This window comes from Colossoma macropomum, unplaced genomic scaffold (assembly GCF_904425465.1).
Source record: "Colossoma macropomum unplaced genomic scaffold, Colossoma_macropomum, whole genome shotgun sequence".
Lineage (NCBI taxonomy): Eukaryota > Metazoa > Chordata > Actinopteri > Characiformes > Serrasalmidae > Colossoma > Colossoma macropomum.
In genome coordinates, this window is record NW_023495280.1 from 960,145 (window position 1) to 988,003 (window position 27,859).

Genomic DNA, 27,859 nt, shown 5'->3' on the forward strand with positions numbered 1-27,859 from the left:
ACTCGTCTGAGCTTATAGTATTTCTTTTAAAAGAGCACTTTTCACTTTACAATAACATGCACGAGATCGTATAGTTTGTTCACATTATAAAAATTCCAAAATTACAGAGAAAAGCATTTTTTTTTCTTATTGCACGACAAAATGAACATACTGCAGAACAAACACAAAAAAAAAAAAATTAATACTGCGTGGCTAGCAGCAGCAAAATGCACTGCACATTTTAGGAGGGAACAAACTAGGGAGCACATTCCTGAAACAGATTTTATAGTGTATTAATCTTCTCTTGCCTTAGATGGCTGCAGACCCCACAAGCTGAACATATAAAAATGAAATAAGAAGAAATGAGAAGTTTTATTTTTTTTTTAATCCAACTTTGCTGCCGAGGGTGAGTTTAAGCTAGCTATTTCGCTACCATGGCTCAGTTAGCTGAAGCACATGTCTGAGCAATAATTTGACAAAAATAGCATTTATAATCAAAACTACACTCTGAGAAAATTATCACATGCTCATATAATGTGTTAGAATAATGTTTTAAAGTTTTTAACTCAATATGAACTGAATTGAATTATATATTCATGAGAAACCACAGCAGCTACACACCGTCCATCTCAGAGCTCTCACTCGTCTGATGGAGGTACGGCAGCAGCAGGGACACAGTCTGCAGTGATGTCACAGCAAGAAAAGAAAAGCTCCCTAAAAATAATTGTAACCTTTTTTTGGAAAAATATAAATAACTTTTTACAATTGTTCTGAACCTTTTTACAAAAATGGAGTCATTTTGGTGAAACTCAATATTTTATCAACTGTTTAATTTCAACTCCGTTACACATAGTTGCAGTATAAAATATATCTTAGATGTAAACTTGTTGTGTACTCAAAGTTTACTACTCTTATACCTAAAGACTACTTAAAAATATACTTTTATAAACTAAAATGTGGGCCAATTTAGTCCCAAGAAGTATTGAAATAGTACACTTACAAGTATACTACCAGTACATTGATATTGGTATACTTACTACATAAAGTATACTTGGGAAAAATTACTTGAACTTAAGTTTACTTCATAAAATGAACTTTAAGTATACTTTTTTGTAAGGGATATCTGAGAACGGCATAGTTTCTTCACCGCCTACGTCTTTCAGCTGACCACTGGATGCTATTTAACAACAACATTGTAGAACAAATAGACAATATTAAAGGCATATATTTGAAACAGTGTTCAGGAATGATTGTCTTTATTCAGCTGTTATATAAAAACAAAACAGCACATGAGATTATGTGTATAAAATCAAAACAAATGTCTTTCCATTTCCTGTGTTTAACATTCGCATGTTCTTCGAAGAAACGTCCAGCTTCCTAGTCTTCGCCTTCTCCAATGGCACCAAAAACTCAAACCTGAGTAAGCATGAGTGTTAGTAAGCAAGGCGTGACTAGCCAATGTGTCTGCAGTGTTAAAATAACCACTATGTAATTCAGAGAAGCTCTCACTTCTCTTCAAAGACAGGCTCCACAGTCTTCCTCTTCACTTGTGTGCACATGCGGTTCTTCCATTTTTGGTCTGGCAGCAGGTGAAGGTGAACGTTGGTGTCCACGTTGTTACACTGGAACAGGTTTCTAGCAAGCAAAGTTAACAGGACATGGCATTTATATTTACTAATACAACAACTGGAATTATTCACAAGAAATATTACAATATCCAAGAAAAGCTAACAACAGCAATGCTAGAATCAAAGTTAATGATACAGATATTTGTCCGAATTTCAGCCTGAATTGGGAGAAGTCCAGTGAGAGAAGTCCATATCCTCCCAGTTCATTTTTCTGCACAGATTAATCATTCACAGTACACTCTTACAAAAGATAGTGCTTCAAAGGTTCTTTAGTAAAGAAAGTGGTTCTATATAGAACCATAAACACTCAAAGAACCCTCTGCATGATTAAAGCACTCTTTGCATCATGAAGGAGTTCTTCAGATTGATGGAAACTGTGCATGAATGTGCCTTTTTGAAAATGGTTCTATATAGCACCTAAAAGAATTCTTCTATTGTTACGATGTCAAGCTTGTAACAATAGAACAACCCTCTATAGTAAATGAAAATAAGTTAGTGTAACCTCTACAGAGCACACATTTCTGCACAGTTTAACGCACAATTACTGTTTATTTGCTAAATTTATTTTGCACAGGCCACATTTTATGAATTTTTTTCTCAATGTGTTGAATTCAGTAAACAAACACTAATTGTGCATTAAAATGTGTAGGAATGTGTTCTCTGTAGAAGATGTGTTCACATTTTCATTTAGAAAAGCAACAACGTCATGTGACCGGGGACACCCAAGTTTTTGCATGCAAACGTATGTCATATAGATAAAATATATTTCAATTGTATCATGTTGATATTTTATGTATTTATGTTGGAAAGCTCATCTGGCTTAAACAACACAGTACTGTATTAACTGTGTTTTTCTGTTTTCTGTCTGTTACAATTATCGCTGCCTGTTTGACATTATATGCAGGGTGAAATAAGTTCTTCCCAGTGAAAAAGTAGCTTTTCCTAACCTAATGTTTTAAAACAGAACAATAAAATAAAAACCCTGGAGACGGGGTGTGTGGAGTCAACACAACTTAGAAAACAGAATTTTAATGGATTATGGTACAATTATGTTCCCTGACTAAAGGTACTGAGATGTACCCTTGAGGGTACCACCCCAGTGACAAGAGGGGTACAGCCCCAGTGACAATTTCATACTTTCATACCTTTGTAGGAACTCAGGGTGAGTCTGCCCTGTATTCTCTTATTACTTGTCTTTTTGACTTTGTTCTGAAAAATAAATGAAAGTACTGCATAGCCACAACTTAGTAAGGTGTGGGAATGAGATAATTAAGCATTGACCACAGCTTAATAAGGCATGATCTCTTTCCCATGCCTTACTAAGTCGTGGCCATGACTTAGTTATCTCATTCCCATGCCTCACTAAGTCATGATAGGATCTCGTTCCCACACGTTAATACAGCATGGGCACCTCATTTTTATTTATCCAGGATGTCACCATCAGGGTTCTGTACAGCAGGCCTATGTAGTATGCTGTATAATTAGCCTGAGAATGGTACAGTCCATGGCTATATTTGTGTTGTAGACATTGTGACCCCTGGTTCTTATCACCACCACTGTAGTTGGCAAGTTTCTCTACAATTAATTATTTCACATCAAACCACTGCCCTGCGATGGACTGGCGACCTGTCCAGGATGTATCCTGCCTTCTGCCCAATCACAGCTGGGATAGGCTCCAGCACCCACCGCGACCCAGAGGGATAAGCGGTTTAGATGATGTATGTATGTAAATCAAACCACTCCGAATTACTGAATTATTGAGAAAATTTTTAAAAACCTGCAGGTGGTTTCATTATCATTGTTCCTATCTCCCTCTAGTGGTTAATTTAAATACTGCAGCTTAGTTGATGTGAAATCAAAACTGAAAGCGACTCGCCTGGCACTCGTCGGTTGGACAGTTGCGGATTACCGGTGAGAATAAGGTCCGTTCAGTAAGTTATACAGCCTGTTTGTAAATTGTAATTTGGTTATTATTAAACCTCCTGTTATCTTCACATTTACTAACAGATTTATGCTTAGGGTTTGAATTAAAAGTTTGAATTAAACCTCCACAAAATGATTATAATTAAAATTATTACCCAGGTTCATGTATCAGGTACTTTGTTGTCCAAGATGTCAATCATTTTTTTTATAGACGATAATTCATGCGGTCAAACTGACCCCAAAGCTAATAGGAGAGTCAAGATAACGAGATAAGCAGCACTGAAAGTGAGACATTTCTAACAGTCTACCACAGTTAACCTACGCTTATGTAACCCAGGTTTCAAATGGCCAGAAATTAAATCCAGACACACAGTGGAATAATAATAAAAATGATTTATTTAAGAAACAATATAACACAGAAATAACAGTTAGAAAAGTCAAAATAGATCCATCCATCCATCCATCCATCCATCATCTAAACCGCTTATCCTTCTGGGTCGCGGTGGGGTGCTGGAGCCTATCCCAGCTGTCATTGGGCGGAAGGCAGGATAGTAAAAATAGATGAGTAAAGAAAATAAATTGACCATTAATCAACAGCCAATAGTTCTTTGACAAGTCATGGTCTGAGTGAGAGATGGCCAATCAGCGCTAAGTGGGTGTTACTTCCGCCTATCCCAGAGGGACATCCTGTGAAGAAAACGCAGAGTTAAAGTAAGAGAGAACACTGAAGAAAAATAACAAAGAAAAATTTATATAAAGGTATACTAGACAAATAAGTATTCTAATGGATTTTTGATACCTGGAACCACTAGACATTTGAGACTGGAAGCTACTAGAAGGTTAATTAAATAGAACTATTGAGTTGCTTTTACTTACTCTGAGCTGTTGACCAGAATACTCTTCGTCATTAAAATGACTGCTGAGGGGAACTTTGAGACGAAATACGCCTGAAACGACGATTTGGATTTACACTAGCTTAGATTGGATTTGGTGAGTGTGACGTGTATATTTTTTGATGTAAATAGTTGTATATGCAGAAAAAGTAACAGCTAACTAGCTTAGCTGCTGTTACAGCCAATGCTAGAAATTGCCTTTGGTGAAGGATAATGCTAACTGCCATTTTGTACTCTTTAAAAAAAGTAATCCAACCGTGTGGTGTTACGACCACGGTAAAGTTAGTTTTGTTTTCGATATTCGTCTTTTCAGCGCTAATAACATTTGATCGGACTACAGTGGTCAGTAAAGACTTACATATTCATGACAGTACGACCACAGAGAGTGATGCACACCTGTTCTTTTACAGTTTGGGTGACATTTAACGTACCGCTATTTTGTGTTAATACCATAGAACTGAGACACGTTTTTCAGTCGGAAGGAAAATCATGCACTTCTAGACCACGCCCACATCCATGCACACACCTCTGTTTTCCTCCAAAGCGTTTCAGTGTATTTAAATACATATTTTAATTGTTCGTGCTAACAATAGACACCGCCAAACAATAGAATGTCAATAGCGCCATAAACACTGTGTCCATACACATCTGATTAATTGTGTTATTTGCTCTAAATTATGGTTAGAAATACACACCACTTTAATTTAGAAAAAGGACTTTGAATTAACCTGTAACTAAAATGTACTTGCCAATACTTGTCCTAAGACATTAGCAGTCTTGAAGGTTTAATAGATCCTTAACCATCTATATTAGTTTAAAAAATGAGTGTAGAAAAGAAAACGTCTTATTTAAGTGGATCAAATTGCAAATCAAAACTTTTTTAAATCCATCAAAAACTCCGTGAGTCAGAATTAAATTATTTTTTCCATTTTCAATTTCGACATTTTAGACATTGAACATTTAAAATACTGCTTAGATTCAAAATGCAGCATTCACTGCAATTAATACAGCTGAAATGCTTTTGAAGGTTAAAATACAAATATTAATATAAAGTAATTATTGCAGTACAATCAAAATTCAAAAGGTGTGTATGATTGCTGACACCTCACTGCACCATACACAATTGTTTTTAGTGTTGGGTGTAATACAGCTGAAATATTATTGAAATTCAAAATATATAAAAATTAATAAAAAGTAGTTACAGCAGTATATCTAAAATTCAAAGGCTGTGCATCACTGCTGACACCTTGGTGCACCATATACAACTGTTTTTAATGTTGTAAATAATGCAGCTGAAATATTATTGAAATTCAAAATATATAAAAATTAATAAAAAGTAGTTACAGCAACATATCCAAAATCTAAAAGCTGTGCATCATTGCTGACACCTCACTGCACCATACACAGCTGTTTTTAATGTTGTAAATAATGCAGCTGAAATATTATTGAAATTCCAAATATGTAAAAATTAATAAAAAGTAGTTACAGCAATATGTCCAAAATCCAAAAGCTGTGCATCATTGCTGACACCTTGGTGCACCATACACAGCTGTTTTTAATTTTGTAAATAATGCAGCTGAAATATTATTGAAATTCAAAATACATAAAAATTAATATAAAGTAGTTATTGCAATATATCCAAAATTCAAAGGCTGTGCATCATTCCTGACACCTTGGTGCACCATACGCAGCTGTTTGTAATGTTGTAAATAATACAGCTGAAATATTATTGAAATTCAAAATACATAAAAATTAATAAAAAGTAGTTACAGCAATATGTCCAAAATTTAAAGGCTGTGCATCATTGCTGACACTGCACTGCACCATACACAGCTGTTTTTAATGTTGTATATAATTTAGCTGAAATAGCTTTATACTTTATATTGATGTTTATGTATTTTGAATTAATAGCATTTCAACCATAATACATACATCACTAAAACCATTGTATATGGTTCAGCAAGATGTCAGCAATCATACACAACTTTTGGATTTTGGATGTAATGCAATAACTGCTTTATATAAATTTTTATTTATTTTGAACTTCAGTAATATTTCAGCCACATTACATACAACACCAAAAATAACTGTGTATGGTGCAGCTAGGTATCACCATTCGTACAATTTCTTTGGATTTTGGATCTAATGCAATATCTAATTTAAATAATTTTTCATATTTTTTGAATTTCAATTATATTCCAGTGACATTACATACAGCACTACAAAGAATTGTGTACAGTGCAGTGAAGTGTCAGAAGTCATACACACCTTTTGGATTTTGGATATAATGCAATAAATACGTTATTTTTTTATTTAATTTGAACTTCAATAGTATTTTGCCCATCTTACAAATAACACTAAAAACTACTGTGTATGGTGCAGTGCAGTGTCAGCAATGATGCACGGCCTTTGGATTTTGGATATAGTGCAATAACTACTTTATATTAATTTTTATTTATTTTGAACTTCAATAATATTTTGACTATTTTACATACAACACTAAAAATAGCTGTGTATGGTGCAGTGCAGTGTCAGCCATGATTCACCGCTTTTGGATTTTGGATATATCCCTGTGACTACTTTTTATTAATTTTTATGTATTTTGAATTTCAATAATATTTCAGCTAAATTATATACAACATTAAAAACAGTTGTGTATGGTGCAGTGAGGTGTCAGCAATGATGCACAGCCTTTGGATTTTGGATATATTGCTGTAACTACTTTTTATTTTTATGTATTTTGAATTTTAATAATATTTCAGCTGCATTATTTACAACATTAAAAACAGCTGTGTATGGTGCAGTGAGGTGTCAGCAATGATGCACAACCTTTAAATTTTGGATATACTGCTGTAACTACTTTTTATTAATTTTTACATATTTGGAATTTCAATAATATTTCAGCTAAATTATATACAACATTAAAAACAATTGTGTATGGTGCAGTGAGGTGTCAGCAATGATGCACAGCCTTTGGATTTTGGATATACTGCTGTAACTACTTTTTATTAATTTTTATATATTTTGAATTTCAATAATATTTAAGCTAAATTATATACAACATTAAAAACAGTTGTATATGGTGCACCAAGGTGTCAGCAATGATGCATAGCCTTTGGATTTTGGATATACTGCTGTAACTACTTTTTATTAATTTTTATGTATTTTGAATTTCAATATTTCAGCTGCATCATTTACAAAATTAAAAACAGCCGTGTATGGTGCAGTGAGGTGTCAGCAATGATGCACAACCTTTAAATTTTGGACATATTGCTGTAACTACTTTTCATTAATTTTTATGTATTTTGAATTTCAATAATATTTCAGCTAAATTATATACAACATTAAAAACAGCTGTGTATGGTGCAGTGAGGTGTCAGCAATGATGCACAGCCTTTAAATTTTGGACATATTGCTGTAACTACTTATTATTCATTTTTATGTATTTTGAATTTCAATAATATTTCAGCTGCATTATTTACAACTTTAAAAACAGCTGTGTATGGTGCACAGCCTTTAAAGTTGGGATATATTGCTTTAACTTTTATCAATTTTGAATTTCAATAATATTTCAGCTGTATTACACCCAACACTACAAACAATTGTGTATGGTGCAGGTAAGTTTCAGCAATCATACTGTTGAGTTTTTAATGTACTGTAATAATTACTTTATATTAATATTTGTATTTTAACCTTCAAAAGCATTTCAGCTGCATTAATTGCAGTGAATGCTGCATTTTGAATCTAAGCAGTATTTTAGCTACATTGCATCCTTTGACATTCAAAGTTTGTGTGTCATCACTGAAACTTATCTGCACCAAACACTGCTGACTTAAATTTTCAATGTCTAAAATGTTATCGAAATTCAAAATGAAAAAAATGTACAAGATTTAAAACTTACATCTGACTCACTTAGTGTTTGATGGATTTAAACTTTTGATTTGCAATTTAATCCACTTAAATAAGACGTTTTCTTTTCTACACTCTCATTTTTTAAACTAATATTTTAGATGGTTAAGGATCTATTAAACCTTCAAGACTGCTAATGTCTGTCAATTACTGAACCTCTGTCATCAAGCTAACTAGCTATATCAGTATACAGGTAATATCAGTTTTTACAGGTAAGGTATGCTCAGTACTGTTAGGACAAGTATTGGCAAGTACATTTTAGTTACAGGTTTATTCAAAGTCCTTTTTCTAAATTAAAGTGGTGTGTATTTCTAACCATAATTTACAGTAAATAACACAGTTAATCAGATGTGTATGGACACAGTGTTTATGGAGCTATTGACGTTCTATTGTTTGGCGGTGTCTATTGTTAGCACGAACAATTAAAATATGTATTTAAATACACTGAAACGCTTTGGAGGAAAACAGAGGTGTGTGCATGGATGTAGGCGTGGTCTAGAAGTGCATGATTTTCCTTCCGACTGAAAAACGTGTCTGAGTTCTATGGTATTAACACAAAATAGCGGTACGTTAAATGTCACCCAAACTGTAAAAGAACAGGTGCATCACTCTCTGTGGTCGTACTGTCATGAATATGTAAGTCTTTACTGACTACTGTAGTCCGATTAAATGTTATTAGCGCTGAAAAGACGAATATCGAAAACAAAACTAACTTTACCGTGGTGGTGTTACGAGGGTACAAATGTGTATATATTAGAAAAGAAAAGTGAAATTTGCTTTGTAAACTGGTTTTGAACAATATGTGTAGGTGTATTAAGACGCTGTTTTTGTCAACAGGTCAGTTTTTTTGTTGGTTTGTTTCAACTCTCCCCTGCATTCGGCTGCACGTGGCGTGTGCACCCGTTTGGACAACTAGTTAGATGGCGAGCCAAGCCCACGTCTAGAGGACAACTCGCCAGACTTTCGAGTTCGAGCACTATAGACGGACTTTTCTCTTGGTGACTACACTCAGCAGCATGGTAGGACTGAAACTAGCAATTTCCCCAGTGAACTGAACTTGAAAAATAAAACAACAAAAAGGAGACATATTTTATTTCATTTTTGAACCACTTATAGTTCTAACATTTTTATGGACAGTTGAGAAAAAGGTTTAATTTGTATCTTGGTTATTGTCTGATTGATTGATATTTGTTTGTTTTGTTGTTTAATTCATGTTTTAATAGTTTTGTTTTAAAAGAATAAGGGTACATTATTTAAGGTTTGAGCATTGAGTGAACCAAAATAAGTGGAACTAAAACCATAAAATAGCACTTTATAAACTAGAATTTAAAGCTAAACTAACATCTAAACTATAAACAGAGATTAATACTTACCTTAGCTGACTTAAATCCTAAACCCTAACTGAAAGTACAGATATAAAAAGCTAATTAATTACTGAAACTGTAATAGAGTGCACCAATTAGACTGACAAACTGAAAAAATAGGTAAACTACTGATTGTCCAAGGACTGCGTAATTAAAATTAAATACATTATATTCATTAGCACAAGGTGAATATCTGAAAAAAAAGATGCCTGTTGATTCCTTGAATTAGAAGGTAATTGAAGCTTTTGTAAACACTTGAAAGGTCCTCATTGTATTATTTTTTTATTTCACTATTTGTTTTCATTGCTCTATTTATCTTGGTGAAGTTTATTAATTCTGTCGAAGCTAAGAAATCACATTCATTCCTTAATATAACTCAAATGATTTTATCTGCACTGGTCTCGTTCCATTTTTTTCATATTTTATGTAAAGTGCCGCTCCCTGAGCGAACCTACACTGGTCCATTTGAAACCCCTAACACCTAGTTTAGTACTAGAGCTGACTCACGGGTTACACTTGTCTTACTGTAGAAAAAGACAGACAGACAGACTGTTTGATAGAATTGCTGCCCTACTGCTTCACTGAACAGTAAGCTTAGGGAAATAAGCTTTTCTCTTGATTTTATTTCAGGGCTAAATGGATCTTATAATTCTCAATAAAGTGAACTTTATCAAGTGGTTACGTGAGGATCTGCTCATTTTACAGCATGTGCAGTCACGGAAACTTGTAACGATGGACGAGTACACCAAACTTAAGAATATCCGAGATTCTTCTGAAAGAATTAATGAACTCTTGGACACAATTCTGAGTAAGGGCAACTTGTTTTGCCTGAATTTTTTGAACTTGCTGAAAGAAGACGGTGTGAATGCGTCCAGCCCGCAGCTCAAGGAATGGATATCGACTATAAACAATTCAGGTACAACAGCGCCACCAAACATACACCGTTAGACCATATGTACTACAGACAGACCATGACACAAACATAACCGTTCACTATTAGACCATATGTACTACAAACAGACCACCACACAAACGTACCTGTTCACTATTAGACCATATGTACTACAAACAGACCACCACACAAACGTAACTGTTCACTATTAAGACCATAAGTACCACAGATAGACCACCACACAAATGTAACCGTTCACTATTAAGACCATATGTATTACAGACAGACCATGACACAAACGTAATTGTTCACTATTAGACCATATGTACTACAGATAGACCACCACACAAACGTAACTGTTCACTATTAGACCATATGTACCACAGATAGACAACCACACAAATGTAACTGTTCACTATTAAGACCATAAGTAGCACAGACAGACCACCACGCAAACGTAACCGTTCACTGTTAAGACCATAAGTACCCCAGATAGACCACCACACTAACATTACTGTTCTCAATTAGACCATATGTACTGCACAGACCACCACACAAACATAACTGTTCACTTTTAGACCATAAATACTACAGACAGACCACCACACAAACATAACTGTTTAATATTACCCTATACGTACCATAGACAGACCACCACACAAACGTAACTGTTCACTATGAGACCATATGTACTACAGATAGACCATCACACAAACATAACTGTTTACTATTAGACCATAAATACTACAGACAGACCACCACACAAACATAACTGTTCACTATTAGACCATATGTACTACAGATAGACCACCACACAAACATAACTGTTTACTATTAGACCATATGTACTACAGATAGACCATCACACAACCGTAACTGTTCACTGTTAGACCATATGTACTACAGACAGACCACCACACAAACATAACTGTTCAATATTAAACTATAGGTACTACAGACAGACCACCACTCAAAGAAAATTGTTTACTGTTAGACCATATGTACTACAGATAGACCACCACACAAACACAATGGTTCACTATTAGACCATGTATGTTCATCCTGAAGTAAAATATTTTATTCCAAAGATGTTCACATGTGTACCAAAAATTGAAGCAGTCCACTAATTTTAAGACAATTTCTGTTGTTTTTGTAGAAGTACATACCCTGTGATTTAAACTAAATTAATTTTGGTTAAGAAAAAATCACTTTGACCCATATGGTTGGTCTGTGTATAGTACTACGACTGTTAAATCAAAATCAAACTGAAAGATCCTCACCAAAAGTATTTACACCTAGACTGATTTTAAGCCTTAAAAGGATGTTGGAGTTTTAATATGGGCCTGAGAATTACTGTGTTTATTCATCACAAAATAAATAAATTGCAGCTGTCAGAAGCCAAGAGGAACCGCCTGCCAAAGATGAAGAGCCACCAGCTGCTGAATCTGAGACAGAGGAGGCAGAAGACCAGGAGCCAGGTGAAGAGAGTGAGTTTTCAGCTGTGCTAGAAAACATCAGCTGTGCTAGAAAACCTTTGCCTGTTTTTGGATATTGCTCTTTTGTGTTTGCCCTTTTGCTCTGGTCGCTTGTACTTTTGTATTTTCCGCTTTTTGACTTTTTGCCTGGCTTTTGGATTCTGATTTTGGAGTCTGGCTTTTCATCTGACTGTTCTCTCATTAAACCAACTTTCGTTTTTAAGATCCGCGAGCATCTTTCTGTGCTTGCGCAGCGTTACACCATAATGTCCCTTCGCAGTCAGCCTCGGGGGAGGCCTGATGTAAATGTCATATGACATTATCATATGACAGTGGTGATCATTTTGCCACTAACCATGCTTTTGGTATTAAGCCAGTGAGTGTCTCTTTGAGGGTGCACACCCATGTGGTACAGATGCACTTTTGTCCCTCATTCCTAACTTCCTCAAACACATTGTTATCTCTCCAACTTTTTATATCTTCCTGTTTGGCTACATCAAATGATAAATCTTTTGTTGTCCATACATCCTCCCTGACATCTGTGGTATTAACATCAGTAACAGTGGGTTCCATCTGAGTGCTCTCTAAATTTGACATGCTAACACGCAGGGGCAGGTTGGGATTCTGGCCAAACACCAACTAATGAGGACTGCAGCCATGGATATTTTGCATGGGGTTCTGAGCCAATGTGTCCCAGTCACAACCATTACTTGTCCTTCATTATGATCTCAGTGAGTGTTTTGTCTGTGCCACCCCATAAGGCCATTACTCCATGGGCTGTTTGCAGATGTTGTCCTTATTTCTATGTTGACGTTTTCTGCCATATTTCTCACCTTATCATTAGGGACTCCCCCGTCCTCATTCCTTTGTTCCTTTAAAGTGACATCTTCAGCAGCTACCAAGACACGGTCATCGCCTTGAATGTTCTTGCCTTCATTTTCCATAATGTTCACCCAGTAATGAGCTTGTAAAGTCTCATTTTACAGGTTGATTAAACATCACTGCGCTGTCATCTTCCATATCCAGCACTGTTCCTCCTCTTTTTTCACATGCCTTGCTCAAAAGTAGTGAAATCCCTGCTGGGACAATTTCAGTTTCAATGTGACAGTCCGTCTAATTTTCACAGGAATTTTCAAATCTGTGGCGGAATAGACCACTTTTTCACCCCCAAATCTAAAAGGTCTATGACAGCGTAACTTTTGGTCTTTCACATCCAAGCACACTGTGTCTAGCAGTTTCAATGCTAATGCTCTGTCTAGTACTGCTGTTCAAAATCAGCTATCAGCAATCAAACTACTAATTGTTTGAAATTTGTGAAGTTGCTCAGGACTAGCATATTGGAATCATTTTTACACTTGTCATAAAAGCTGAATTGTTTTGAACTGAATTTTTGTAAAGGTTTTAGATAATCCATCTTTCATGGCCAGAAATATGTTCATCTGTGTGCACTGATCTACTGACCAAGTGTAATAAAGATGAATGAACTTTAATAAACACTACAATTAAATATTTTTTGTTTGTTTTTCCAGTTGTAAACAAGGTTCTCAGCGCACAACATCAGATTCAAAAGCACCGGATCAGGGTATTCCCTTACTATGAATCATTGGGAACAGCACTCTGTGGGAAAGACAGACCAACTCTGAGACTCCCAGAAACCTTCACAAAGAATATTGATAAATCTGTTTGGAAATACCTCCAAGATAATCCAGGATCACTAGATTTGATCAAGCGAGAGATGCGCAAACATTTCTGTCAGCTGGATTTTCGGGACGCAGCTGTGAAAATCAGCCCTCTAGCTTCCCTGCTTAATCAGGGTTTACAGTCAGGAAAACTCGTTGAGACCTGGAGGGAGAATGCCTCTGCTGAGTTCACTGCTACAATGTCCAAATATAAGTCCCTAGAGATCTTTGTTCAGAGAGACGCATGGAGTGAAACGGAGGCAGAAATCCACAAGACACTATTTGCTAAACCTGTGACCATGGTCTTTCAGAAAGATCAAGGAACAGTGATGCTTGCAGGCCTCGCAGAAGATGTCAGTAGAACTGGGGATGTCATACAGATCACTATTGATAGAATAACTCACAGGATCCAAAGGGAGAAGGGAAGCGTGACAGATGAGATTACCATGGTTCCATCCATTTATGAGCTCGTCATGCTAGATGGCCTTGAGCAGGAAATCAGCAATAGCTTTCCAGAAATGGAGCTGAGTTACCACTCTCACAGCAAAAAGTTAGCTCTCTATGGTCTAAAACAAGAAGTATTGGAGTCAAAAAATAAGATTCTACAAGAGGTCATTGGGCTAAAACGGAGAATGGTGGAACTCCATCCATCTATTTTGGAATTTCTGACTAGGAGGGACCAGGAGGAGCTCAAATGGGACTTACTCTTATCCAAGGGAATCAGAGCATCTTTGGAGATCAAGGAAAACCGAGCATTGCTTGTTGCCAAAACCGAGAAGACCTTGAAGGACAGTGAGGAACGTCTGAAAGCAGTGTTAAATCATAAATGCCTTGATGTAGAGGATCCCGGTGTGCTCAGGAAGGCAGAATGGCAAGATCTAATTATTTGCTTAAATAACTTATTCAATTCACCAGTAATGACTGTTGTAATAATCACATCAGGCAGCCAAATTATGGTTGCTGGCTTTGACGATGTAGTCGAATTAGTCCTTGAACAGCTTTCTGATTTTGTACACAACAATTCTAACTTGGTTGCAACGATTGAGGCTGACAGGACTGTTGTCAGATTTATCCAGGAGCACAAAAAGCAAGACTGGCTTGCAAAGGTAAAAAACAAAGTGAATATTGACTTCAAAGATGGTAAAATCTTGTTAAGTGGCCCAAGGGTTCATGTTTCTCAGTGTAAGCCTGTCTTTGAGAACATGATTTCATCTGTTTATCACTGCAGCTTGAAAGTAGTTAAGCCAGGCGCCAAGAAGTTATTCGAGAGTAAGGAGTTATTGTACGTCGCTGCAGCCAAGGAGCAAATATGGTGCTTGGTCGAGTTAATAGATGAGCATGAGGTGTTCCAGGCTGGTCTTGTCAGTATAGGACAGAAGAGATTTTTTACACCTGAAGGAGTGGAGATTGTGGTCAGCAAAGGTAACATGTGTTTTTATCCAGTAGATGCTGTAGTTATTGCAACCAATGAGAATCAGGATTTTAACAAAGGTCTGTCGAAGGCACTTTCTGATGCTGCTGGGCCACAACTGCAGGATGCCTGTCGCCAGATCCTTAAAATACGAAAACAACCGACCACAGGGGATGCTGTCCTCACTAAGGCAGGTGGACAGCTATGCTGCAAGTATATCATCCATACAGTAGGACCACATTATGATAGCTCTAATCCTAAGAGAGCAGTTCGACTTTTGAAGAAAGCTGTGAAAAGGAGCCTGTATCTTGCTGACCGAGAGAGCTGCCAGTCTGTAGCAGTACCCGTCATAAGTTCTGGGGACCTTGGGTTCCCATTGGATCTTGTTGCGGACACCATAGTTGTAGCCCTGAATGAATTCTTTGAGTTTGTGAGTGGAGACTCTTGTTTGAAGAAGATCCATCTTGTTGAAAATAATGATAGAACAGTTGAGGCTTTAGAAGCTGCAGTGCAGAAAGTATATGGGGGCAGCTCCGTCCGTCAAGTCTCCAGAAGCGAACCAAGCCACCATCAGCAAAACTTAAACCTGGTGAGTTCCTCAAGTCAACCCAGAGTGTTTGGACAAATGAAGGATTGACCATCACCCTTTCAAAGTGCAACATCCAGATCATGTATCAACACTTGGTGTGTCTTTGAAAAATCATAGTGTCTATAGCAGTATGAAAGTCCAGGCAGACAAAATGTAGGACCACAAATCAAGAAAACAAGACAGGAATATGCTAAACTCAGTTGAACAAGAAGACAAGGAACAAAGACTAGGAAACTCAGAATAGCAGAAACACTTCTCAGAATTGCAGTATAACCTACATGTAGGACTTGAAACACTGAAACAACAGAATATTATGTAGACACATAACAAGAAACTAGTGGATGACAAGAAGTGTCTACTAACAAGACAGAGATGTAGAAAGTAATTAGCAGGAGGAGCCAGGGTAAACCAGAACAGGGATTTTGTCACAGTATGGTTCATATATAAAATTGCTTTATTTTATTTACAGGATTTTGGAGATGAGTTTCACAACAGAATTAACATTCAGTCAGCCACCCCAGGTCCCACCATGCAACAGCAAATCAAAGGTACAACATACTTCTTTTCTAATTATATAAATATATATTATGGCAAGCCAAACAGGAAATAGTTAATGAACATTGATATGTATACAATGAAATTTGATATATATGGAATGAACATTGATATATATATACAATGAAATTTGATATATATACAATGAACATTGATACATATACAGTGAACTTTGATATATATACAATGAACATTGATATATATACAATGAACATTTATATATATACAATGAACATTGATATATATGGATTGAACATTGATATATATGGAATGAACTTTGATATATATTGAATGAAAGTCGCTGTTGAAGGGTTGAGGATGGCCAAGAAAAACTGTACATCAATAAATGGGCATTAACAAACTCCAGGTGGAGCTTAAAGGAAGGGAATTCTGATAAAGTGACCAGTATCTATACACAGTGATCCCATGGACAGAGTGACCTGAGAGTGGCTGATATATGATGTGAAGACACAGATGGGTGGAGCTTCAATATATACATAATTTGACATGGTGCAGAAGAAGAGTTGGATGAGGCCATAATTTCTGTTTGAAAAATGATCTTTTATTGAGAGAAAAGGAAAACAATGCCACTTGAAAAGCAACTGAAAATTGAGGTAGGTCACTCCTAGCCCTACTCTTTCTTCTGAGGGTCACCAAACACAAACACACTCTCCCTAACTCTGAGCTGGAAACAAAATAACAGAGTAAACACATACACACACTGTAACTGAAGAACAACAACATAGCAACATTAAATAACAATGTAAACACTCTGTTTGGGTGGGGGGGGGTGCAAGGCTACAACACACACAACCCCAAAAGTCCCTCTCTGTCTAAACAAAACATTTTATGAATTATATTATTCAATATATATCAATGTTCACTCCATATATATCAATGTTCATTCAATATATATAAATTTTCATTCAATATATATCAATGTTCATTCCATATATATCAATGTTCAATCAATATATATCAATGTTCATTCAATATATCTCAGTAGAACAAAGATTGATATATATGGAATGAACATTGATATATATACAATGAACATTGATATATATGGAATGAACATTGATATATATGGAATGATTTTGATACATATGGAATGAACATTGATATACATTGAATGAATATATATATGTATTGAATGAACATTGATATATATTGAGTGGGGCGGCACGGTGGCGCAGTGGGTAGCGCTGTCGCCTCACAGCAAGAATGGCCTGGGTTCGATTCCCGGCCAGGCGACCGGGGTCATTTCTGTGTGGAGTTTGCATGTTCTCCCCGTGTCTGCGTGGGTTTCCTCCCACAGTCCAAAGACGTGCAGTCAGGCTGATTGGACATGCTAAATTGCCCATAGGTGTGAGTGTGTGTGTGAATGTCTATGTCTGTCTGTCTGCCCTGCGATGGACTGACGACCTGTCCAGGGTGTATCCTGCCTTCCGCCCAATGACAGCTGGGATAGGCTCCAGCACCCCACCGCGACCCAGGAGGATAAGCGGTTTAGATGATGGATGGATGGATGGATATATTGAGTGAAAATTGATATATATGGAATGAACTTTGATATATATTAAATGAACATGGATATATATTGAATGAAAATTTATATATATGGAATGAACCTTGATGTACATGGATCGAACATTGAGATGAAAAAATGAATATAATTCATAAAATGTTTTGTTTACACAGAGAGGGACTTTTGGGGTTGTGTGTGTTGTAGCCTTGCACCCCCCCCCACCACCAAACAGACTGTTTATATTGTTATTTAATGTTGCTATGTTGTTGTTCTTCAGTTACAGTGTGTGTATGTGTTTACTGTGTTATTTTGTGTCCAGCTCAGAGTTAGGGAGAGTGTGTTTGTGTTTGGTGACCCTCAGAAGAAAGAGTAGGGGTAGGAGTGACCTACCTCAATTTTCAGTTGCTTTTCAAGTGGCATTGTTTTCCCTTGCTCTCAATAAAAGAGCATTTTTCAAACAGAAATTATGGCCTCATCTGACTCTTCTTCTGCACCATGTCAAATTGTGTATATATTGAAGCTCCACCCATCTGTGTCTTCGCATCATATATCAGCCACTCTCAGGTCACTCTGTCCACGGGATCACTGGTCACTTTATCAGAATTCTCTTCCTTTAAGCTCCACCTGGAGTTTGTTAATGCCCATTTATTGGTGTACAGTTTTTGTTGGCCATCCTCAACCCTTCAACAGCGACTTTTATTTAACATATATATCAATGTTCATTCCATATATATCAATGTTCATTCAATATATATCAAAGTTCATTGTATATATATCAAAGTTCATTCTATATATATCAGAGTTCATTCAATATATATCAATGTTCATTCCATATATGTCAATGCTCATTCCATATATATCAATGTTCATTGTATATATATCAATCTTTGTTCTACTGAGATATATTGAATGAACTTTGATATATATGGAATGAACATTGATATATATGGAATGAACTTTGATATATATTGAATGAACATTGATATATATTGATTGAACACTGATATATATTGATCGAACATTGATATATATGGAATGAACATCGATATATATGGAATGAACTTTAATATATATGGAATGAACATTGAAATATACTGAATGGACATTGATATATGGAATGAACTCGTACAGTTTTTCTTGGCCATCCTCAACCCTTCAACAGCGACTTTCTTTCAATTTCCATTCTTTCCATTTCACAGCAGCACTTACAGGTTTCTCCCACACCCATTGCTAACAGGTTTATAAAATCAAGCACATTGCCATTCACTCTCCTACAAATCTACACATTTCTTAAGCAATTTGTAAATACCGGAAAGTAATACTCTGCTTTAGCTTCTCTGATGTAGGAAGTACATTTATTCCATAGCTGCCTGAAAGTAAGCCATTGGTCTCTGTCATCATTTTTTCTTGCATGGCCCATGCTTTATTTCTTGCATTGAGTGTAAGTATAAATATATTTCAATGATTGAATGAGGGATTTGATCTGTCTCAATTTCTAACATTTTTTATAAGAGGCATGCTTATTTTCCACCACCAGGAATGTTTTGCTAAAATGGTCCAATGCTAAGTCGAAATCTGGGATAATATAATGGATTTCACTGAGCACCAGGTTATTTAAAAAGATTTGGTCGTTAATGCAGTTAGGTTATAACTGAAGTTTTGGGGGTAGGAACATGGTTGAAAACCCTCCTTCCACCAATCTAACACCCTATAAAAGTCTCATCCTCACCTTCAGTTCCCGCAACGAAGTGTTCACAATCAGTTGTGTGGTGCTAGTACAAGCTACTCTGCTATAGACCTCAATTCTCTCTCCTGAATTCCATCTCGGATCAGCTCCTGCAACCCAGCTCTGCAACTCCCTTCTGACTTTACATGGCTCCATCTCAACCTGTGCTCCATCTCTGCCCACTCCATCTCAGATCAGCTCCTGGAACCCAGCTCTGCAACTCCTTTCTGACTCTTCATGGCTCCATCTCATCCTGGCTCCATCTCAAGTTCAACTCCTTCTGGTTCAGCTCTGATGTGTCTCAGCTCTGCAACTCCTCACTACTCTCCGCTCCATCTCGGATTGGCTCCATCTCGGATCGGCTCCAGCACAACTCAGCTCTTCAGCTTATTTCTGTCTCAACTCTGCTCCATATGGGATCAGCTCTGTCTCAGATCAGCTCCAGTGCAATCAGATCTGCAACTCATGTCTGACTCAACTCTGCTCCATATCGGATCAGCTTCAGTGCAACCAGCCCTGCTACTCGTTTTGGATTCCACTTGGCTCCATCTAAGATCAGCTCCAAAGCAGCTTAGCTCTGCGTCTCATTTCTGACTTCACTCAGGTCCATCTCAGATCAGCTCCATCTCAGATCGGCTCATACGTTCCTTAGTTCTGCAACTCATTTCTGACTTACCTTTGCTGCATCTTGGATCAGCCCCAGTACAAACAGCTCTGCGACTTATTTCTGGCTCCACTCGGCTTCATCTCAGATCAGCTCCTATGTGCCTCAGCTCTGCCACTCCTTTCTGATTCAGCCTAGCTCCATGTTAGATCAGTCCCATTTTCGATTTTCTCCATCTCGGATTAGCTCCATCTAGGTTCGGGTCCAACACATTTAGCTCGGCAACTCAACACTGTCTTACCTCGGGTTAACCTCAGACCACCTCCACCTTGGATGAGCTTTATCTCGACTCAGTTCCATTTCTTCCTTCTGACTGGACTACTATTGGTTTGTTTGTGAAAATGCTGCCTGTAACCTGCTGCTCTCCTAGTCACTTTGGCCGTTCTTCAGTCGACGCTGATTCATCCAGTTGCATCTATCATCAAGCCCATCAAACCTCATATGGACCAGGTACCTCTAACAGCCATTCGTGCTCTATGTTCTTTTCATCTATTCTCATCCAACCCCTTTTCCTGCCACGTTTAACACAATCTTCACAATCTGGTGTCGACTTTAGGAGAATGGGTTCCCCTGTCGAGTCCTGGTTACTCTCAAGGTTTCTTGCTCACTGGGCGTTTTTCCTTGTCACTGTCGGCCTTGGCTTGCTCATCAGGGGTTCAGACCCGGATGTCTGTTAAGCAGCATTCCACAATGTCATCATCTGCTCCATTTTTCTTCTAATCTTACAGCATTAATAGCAAAACTACTTACTCCAAACACTATGTTATGGGTCTGTGTCACTAGACCTCCTTTCTGCCTAGTCTAGACTTCTCTACCTAACCATACGATGCCCCAGATTCCCAAATGCTAGACTGTCTGACCAGCCTCATTCTGAATCCAGCTCATCCATATTCCACTGGCATACAGTCATACCAAGTTCTCTACCCAAGCTGCTACAGTTGTTGTCACAACCAGGTCTTTGAGAAAACTGATTTCAGGACATCTGCTCTTCTCATCATCCGAAGATCTCTCAGTCATAGACCTCAACAGTTTCTGAGTTCATCCTGGAGTTTTTGGGGATCTGGACTTCTAGGTACAGGCAGAAGCTGCCCAGAACTCCAGTCCAAGTTCTTAGAGTTCTTCCCTCTCCCTCAATCAATCTTCCCTCATACTACCACCACATGTTGAAGGCATGGTCTGAATTCACAAAATGTAGTTATGTTGTAACTGAAGTTTGGGGGAGGAACTTGGCTGAAACCCCTCCTTCCCCCAATCTAACGCCCTATAAATTCACATCCTCACCTTCTGTTCCCGTATTCGCAATCCCCACTGCCACCCCTTCCCCTCCCTGTTCCTCAGTTGTGCATCAGTCCTACTACAGCAATGGGGGGAGGGGGGGTCTGTTCTCCCCCCCTCCCTCAATCAATCTTCCCTCATACTACCACTACACGTTTAAGGCATGGTCTGAACTCTCATAAAATGTTTAAAATTTATTCTTACCACCATTGGAGAGCCTGAATTTTTTATGCTAGTGGTTCTAATGCATCTGATAGGAACCAGGAAACTAAGGTCAAATATACATAGAGAGGTAATTTTGTAAGATCTATCAGTGTTGACTTAGTGGGGTCATGTAAGTTTGGTCATGTTGGGTCTGTAATAAATTGCATGAGAGAGAGAGATTTCCACACATTTCCTTCAAGTGATTTTAGATAAAAGTACAGCTGTTTCATCAAAGACATGTTTCTATGTCTTCTGACAGAAAAAGATGATCAGCAGCAGAAGGGAGGGGGCTTTGTAATCAAGGGCAAAGTGGTGAATCCTGCATGCTTCTCTATCTGTGGGCCTTCCAAAGCTGCTGTGGACCAAACCAAGCAGTGGATAGAGAAACTCATCTCAGACAAGCATGTGTTTGAGATAATCAGTGATCCAGTAATCTTTAGCTTGTCTAATAAAGACCAACAACAAATACTAGAGCTGCAGCAATCCTTGGATGTCAGTGTGAGAGTGGAACACAAGGTTCAGGGTGAAGATCAGGAGGAGGCCACAATTTTGGTGGAGGGCCTCAGCAGGGATGTTCTGAAGGCTGTAAGTGAGATCCAGACCATTCTCAAAAAAGCCAGAGATGAGGTTGGACTGAAGAAAAATATGAAGGTAATAAGTGAGTTAGTAGACTGGCAATACCTACAGAGTGGGCAGTACCAGAGCTTCAATCAACTGACAAACCTCCATTTGGAACAAGCCCTTGCAAAGAAGTCTCTCCATGTGGACATCAGCCTCCATGGCCAAGCATACAAGGTCACAATGCCAGAGGGTCCTGCTCTGAGTGCTGAAGGTGGTAACCAGATCAGCATCAGGCGTATTGACAAAATACAAGGTACTTCGTTACATGACAAATCTTCATTTTAGGTCATTGTGATAGTTTGCAAGACACAAAATAAGTATAGCTGTACTTTGTAAAGGATTTTCAGTGTGGGGATTTTATGAACAGCATGTTAAGTCTATTTAGTCTAAAATTTAGTTTTGGATTGCCATTAAAAATGGTTGGCCAATCAGATTTAGCTGATCAGCCAAGACATGTTTGGTGTCTGAAGTCTGCTGGGATTATGAGCTGTGATGTAGAAGAGAAATAATGGAAGCTCATAGTTGTCCATTTGCAAGTGGACAGAAGGTAACAGTATATCAGAAAACACATAAGCGTGTTTTCTGAGATTACTTAACAACTGGACATCGTTTGAGGCAAGGGTGTAATGATTTAGGCTTGCACTTAATGCTCATATTTATTTAAGTGAAGGTGAAAATGGTGTGTGTTTGATTTTTTGACCAAAGCTTTACTGTCATTGCCCTGTAAAGAGAAATCACTACAATTAACACAAACTTTGTTTATTCTTCAGTGGTAGCCAGTGATAGCCTCCCACAGGAATGGGACCCAATGACAGCTACTGAGCTCTTCAAGGAGTGTCCACTGCAGGATAACGGCCATGAGTACAACGATGTCTTGAGCCACTTTGGAAAAACCTGCCCCAATAATAACATTCTTAAGGTTTGTATCTGTAGTTTAGCCATTTGAGGAAGAAATGAGTTTTTTTCTGATCACTTGTTTTTCATATTTTTTGGTCCACATGGTATATGGTATATCTTTCCACCCGAATTGAGTTGAAAATACATTTGGGACTTTTAGCTGACTTGGACTTTAGACTAAAATCCTTTTGTTTTGAGTGACCCTATACCTTAATTATTTATTTTTTCTGTTTATTGTTTATTTTATTAATTAATTCCATTTTCTATTCATTCCAATTTGTCACTGCGAAAACAATTATAACACTCGCAAAACTCTACCAAATGTTTCAGCAGTGACTGTTTCAGTAGTGACAATTTTAGCTCATTTTGAGCAGAACTCAAAACGCTAGCAAGTACATGACTAGCAGGCACAGCTTTGAACAGTTGTACACACATAAAATCTGAATATTTTTAATTAAAACAAAAAAAAAAGTTAAACTAATTGCAGAAAATGTGTGTTTATGTAGTGAAAATTCTTAATGTTCCACACTGATCCCTGTCCTACTTTCTGCTCTAAAATGTAGGGTTGTGGCTAAAATAAAACTCTTTAAAGAGTTTTTTGTATTAAAATTATACACTAATTAAATCTTTCAGCTTCACTTTAAAAAAAAAAAATTAAAATCCTTCCTGGATTGGGGCCTTGCCATGGCGGAAGGGCTTTTTGTGGTCCAGGGATCTTCAGAGCTAAGCTGTCTGGAGCACTTTGCTCCTGTGAGGGAGGCATGTCTCTTGGGTTAAGGAGCTCCTCAAAGCGCTCCTTCCACTGACCAACAATATCCTCATTTAAAGTCAGAGTTTCACCACCCCTGCCGAATACAGCTTGGGTAAAGCCATCCCGACCTCTCCTCACCGGATAGTTGTCCAGAAAGTCTTTTTCCATGGCCTCACTGAACCCCTCCCATGCCCTGGGTATTGCTTCAGCCCCCGATTACGCTGCCGCTTTTTTTGTCCGTTGGTACCTGTCTGCTGTCGGGAGTTTTCTGGGCCATCCAGTCTCTAAAGGCCTCCTTCTACAGCTTGGCAGCCTTCCTCACCACTGGTGTCCACCAGGGGGTTCTTGGGTTACCGTCCTGACAGGCACCAACAAGCTTTTGGCCACAGCTATGCCTGGCAGCTTCCACAATGGAGGATTTGACCAAGGTCCATTCAGACTTCATGCCCCCTACCTCCTCCGTAAAAAGAGAAAATCTCTCCCGGTAGTCATTCCAAACAGGAGCCTCTGCCAGTCATTTCCATCACACCCTCACTATTTACTTGGGCCCATCAGGTCTGACGATCAGTCTTCCCAGCCATCTGATCCAACTCGCCACCAGATAGTGATCGGTTGACAACTCAGCACCTCTCTTCACCGTAGTGTCCAGAACATATGGTCCCAAATCAGATGAAATGACAACAAAGTCAATCATTGACCTTTGGCCCAAGGAGCTCTGGTACCACATACACGTATGAACATCCTTGTGTTCAAACTTAACAATAACAATTCACCATTTGAGTTTAGATCGGGCAGGCCATTCTTCCCAATCACCATCCTCCAGGTCTCTCAGTCATTGCCAACATGAGCATTGAAGTCTCCTAGCAAGACTATGGAGTCTGTAGGTGGGGCCCTTTGCAGAACCCTATCCACTCGCTCCAAGAAAGCCAAATACTCCGAACTGTTGTTTGGTGCATAAGCACACACAACAGTCAGAGTTTTCCTCCCTGCGATTTTAATTCACATTAAGGCGACCCTCTCATCCACAGGGACAAACTCTGACTGCATGACAGCCAGCCAAGGACTCGTGAGTATCCCCACACTCACCCGGTGCCTCTCACCCTGTGCAAGTCTTGAGTAGGAGAGGGACCGACCCTTACGAAGGAGTTTGGTCCCAGAGCCGACACTGTGCGTGGAGGTGAGCCCAACTATATCTATTTGGTACCTCTCAACCTCCTGCACAAGCTCCAGCTCCTTCTCCCCCAGTGAGGTTACATTCCACGTACCAAGAGCCAGTTTCCGCCGCAGGGGTCCACGCCGATGAAGACCTTCCTGCCATCTCTCACCGCCTCTATGGCACTGCACCAGTCCCCTATGCTGAACCTTACGGATGGTGGGCCCACATGGACCCTCTACGTTGCCTTTTCAGGCAGAGCCCAGCCAGGTTACGTGGGCTGCCTGGCCACCAGGCGCTCGCCGAGGAACACTATCCCCAGGCCCGGCTCCAGGTCCCGGTAACCCTCTCCTGGGCAGGGTACACAATCTCTCGTGTCCCTTTGTCATGGAGGATTTTGAGTTGGTATGGGTCTTCACTCCAGACCTGTTTGCCTTGGGAGACCCTACCAGGACCCTACCAGTTTGCCTTGGGAGACCCTACCAGGAGTCAGGGTCAGAGGCTTCTGGCGTGTCAGACTCCATTTCTCTGGTGGAGGTCACTGAGGTAGTTGGGTGGATGAGATTCATCTGCAAATGCTTAAGGCTCTGGATGTGGGGCTGTCGTGGCTGACACGCCTCTGCAATGTCGCATGGACCTAGGGAACAGTACCCTTGGATTGGCAGACCAGTTTGGTGGTTCCTATTTTTAAGAAAGGGGACCGGAGGGTGTGTGCCAACCACCGGGGTAGTGCTCAACATCCCTGGGAAAGTTTATGCCAAGGTGGTGGAAAGGAAATCTGACCGATAGTCGAACCTCAGATTGAGGAGGAACAATGAGGAATTAAGTATATCGGGGTCTTGTTCACGAGTGATGGGAAGAGGCATTGTGAGATCGGCTGCAGGCAGGGACAGGCAGCAGCAGTAATGTGGTCGCTGTACCAGACTGTGGTGGTGTGGGTTTTACCAGGAACGGCCTATTGGGACAAGACCCCCGGGGTGTCCTAAGACCCACTGGAGGGATTATATCTCCAAGTTGGCCTGGGAGAATGAGCTGGAAGAAGTTGCGGGGGACAGGGTTGTCTGCTCTCCCAACTGCTACCGTGACCCTATGTGAATTAAGCGGTTAAAGATGATGATGATAAGCCTTTCAAAAAACAACATTGAAAAATACAAAAATGTTTTAAATGTAATTTGTCAGCTAGGGTTTGGGACAGGCACCTCCCAATAAAAAGTACCCTATTAAAGACGATTTTGTATATATTTAGCTTATTATGATCTTTATTAATGCCTTGGGTTTAGTTCATAATGTAAGATTTGTAAATGTCTAAGGTCTGAATACTTCATTGTCTTTTTTTTTAAAAACTGTACTAATGTGGTTGAATGGTCCATATATAATTTACAAATGCCTTTTTTTCTCTCTCTAGATTTCACGAATCCAGAATCCTGGCATGTGGAGGAAGTACCAGCATAATAAGCACATCATGGAAATCAAGAATGGCCATAAGAACAATGAAAAGAGGCTTTTTCATGGGACCAGAGCGGTCTCAATGAAGCACATCAATCATAGTGGCTTCAACCGCAGCTATGCAGGAATGAATGGTAAAATGAAAACCTTTGTGATCGTGATGTATTACAGTTAATTTAATTCATTTATAGACTCGCTTGTGTATTTTCGCTAATTTTGTTATATTTTATTAATTGCAGCTGCGGCATATGGAAGAGGCACCTATTTTGCACTTAATGCAAGTTACTCTGCAATCAACACCTATTCAGTACCAAACCAGCAGGGGCACAAGCACATGTATCTTTGCAGAGTCCTCACTGGAGACTACACGCCAGGAAATGCTTCAGTGATTGTCCCTCCTCTCAAATCCGCCAATGGCACAGATCTATTCGACAGTACTGTTGATAATGTTAGTGCGCCAACCATCTTTGTGGTGTTCCGTGATGATCACGCTTACCCAGAGTACTTGATCACTTTCACCTGAACTGAAAAGCTCTTTACAGTGTTGCATGATTAAAACAAATTCTTGAATACAGGTCTGTGAACGTATCTGACTAGGATTTTTATTATCTGAAATTCCTGTATGCCTTACACACCAGAAAATGTCGAAGTCTTGCTGGCTCAGGACGAGGTCTGAGTTTACAAAGGTAACTGTAATGGTGGTATGAAACACGGGCAAGCTAGTGTGCTTGTCAGCCAGGTCATAAAAATATCAATATCTGTAGCTACTTCCAAACTAATGATTTTCACATTGTGTCCTGACCGCTGACTTTCAGTTTTGTAGCAACTTTAGCCACAGAGTTGTTTTTGTAAACTTAGTGATTGTCCATTTAATTACGATTCATCTAACGGCCCTGTAGTCCTGCTAGTCATTGCTGAAAAAAGTATAATACTGGAAGAAAAGAAACCTATTGGACATGATAGCTCATTTTTCAGTTTCAATTTGTGTATAGATCAAAGACTTCCCTCAGATTTATAGATGGAACAATGAACGCAAGAATTTATAGTGAAGGAAATAAATACACCATCCTCTTTCACAATAATTTGTGAAATGGTTTTTTAAATTTAAAATCACTGAAAATGAACAGAGTTGGAACGTCTGTTGTATATTAATAAAAAATAAATAAGTTAATAAATTAATAAAAAGTTACTTTGCTACTACTGTTTTATTTATTTATTTTTATGTGTATGGAAGCTAGGACTTCAGCTCAGAAATTCTGAAGTTGATTCCAATTCTAAGTGATGAGAATCGAGTTGT

At 38.5% G+C, this 27,859-nt stretch overlaps 2 protein-coding genes across 6 annotated transcripts; one reads left to right on the forward strand and one right to left on the reverse strand.

Moving 5' to 3' along the window:
- Window positions 1-1,274: 1,274 nt before the first annotated feature.
- Window positions 1,275-4,935, reverse strand: LOC118801532 (extended synaptotagmin-3-like). Its single transcript, XM_036561846.1, has 3 exons — window positions 4,782-4,935; window positions 1,489-1,614; window positions 1,275-1,395 (listed from the first exon to the last, which is right to left on the reverse strand). Exons 1-3 carry the CDS (start codon window positions 4,874-4,876, stop codon window positions 1,275-1,277), a joined length of 342 nt encoding a protein of 113 aa, XP_036417739.1. The 5' UTR covers window positions 4,877-4,935.
- On the forward strand, window positions 3,509-27,751 carry LOC118801539 (protein mono-ADP-ribosyltransferase PARP14-like). Of its 5 annotated transcripts, none has more exons than XM_036561866.1 (10): window positions 3,509-3,529; window positions 9,170-9,351; window positions 10,327-10,612; window positions 11,977-12,075; window positions 13,593-15,742; window positions 16,212-16,290; window positions 21,954-22,568; window positions 23,086-23,234; window positions 26,522-26,696; window positions 26,802-27,751. In XM_036561866.1, the coding sequence occupies exons 3-10, from the start codon at window positions 10,333-10,335 to the stop codon at window positions 27,083-27,085; spliced, it is 3,831 nt and encodes a 1,276-aa protein (XP_036417759.1). In that variant the 5' UTR covers window positions 3,509-3,529; window positions 9,170-9,351; window positions 10,327-10,332; the 3' UTR covers window positions 27,086-27,751. The 5 variants fall into 5 exon arrangements, with proteins under 5 accessions (XP_036417759.1, XP_036417758.1, XP_036417763.1 ...); XM_036561865.1 differs by lacking the exon at window positions 3,509-3,529 and adding an exon at window positions 4,177-4,520; XM_036561870.1 differs by lacking the exon at window positions 3,509-3,529 and adding an exon at window positions 4,177-4,520 and having other exon boundaries at window positions 13,593-14,848.
- Window positions 27,752-27,859: the final 108 nt, after the last annotated feature.

Excerpts from the sequence above, each read along its gene's own strand:
- LOC118801532 (XM_036561846.1), bottom strand. The coding sequence starts at position 4,876 with ATGGTATTAACACAAAATAGCGGTACGTTAAATGTCACCCAAACTGTA. Across the intron at positions 1,615-4,781 it reads GGTCGTACTGTCATGAATAT|AAACCTGTTCCAGTGTAACA; the intron begins GTAAGTCTTTAC and ends TTTGCTTGCTAG. Across the intron at positions 1,396-1,488 it reads GAGCCTGTCTTTGAAGAGAA|GTTTGAGTTTTTGGTGCCAT; the intron begins GTGAGAGCTTCT and ends ATGCTTACTCAG.
- LOC118801539 (XM_036561866.1), top strand. The coding sequence starts at position 10,333 with ATGGATCTTATAATTCTCAATAAAGTGAACTTTATCAAGTGGTTACGT. Across the intron at positions 12,076-13,592 it reads CCAGGAGCCAGGTGAAGAGA|TTGTAAACAAGGTTCTCAGC; the intron begins GTGAGTTTTCAG and ends TTGTTTTTCCAG. Across the intron at positions 16,291-21,953 it reads CATGCAACAGCAAATCAAAG|AAAAAGATGATCAGCAGCAG; the intron begins GTACAACATACT and ends GTCTTCTGACAG.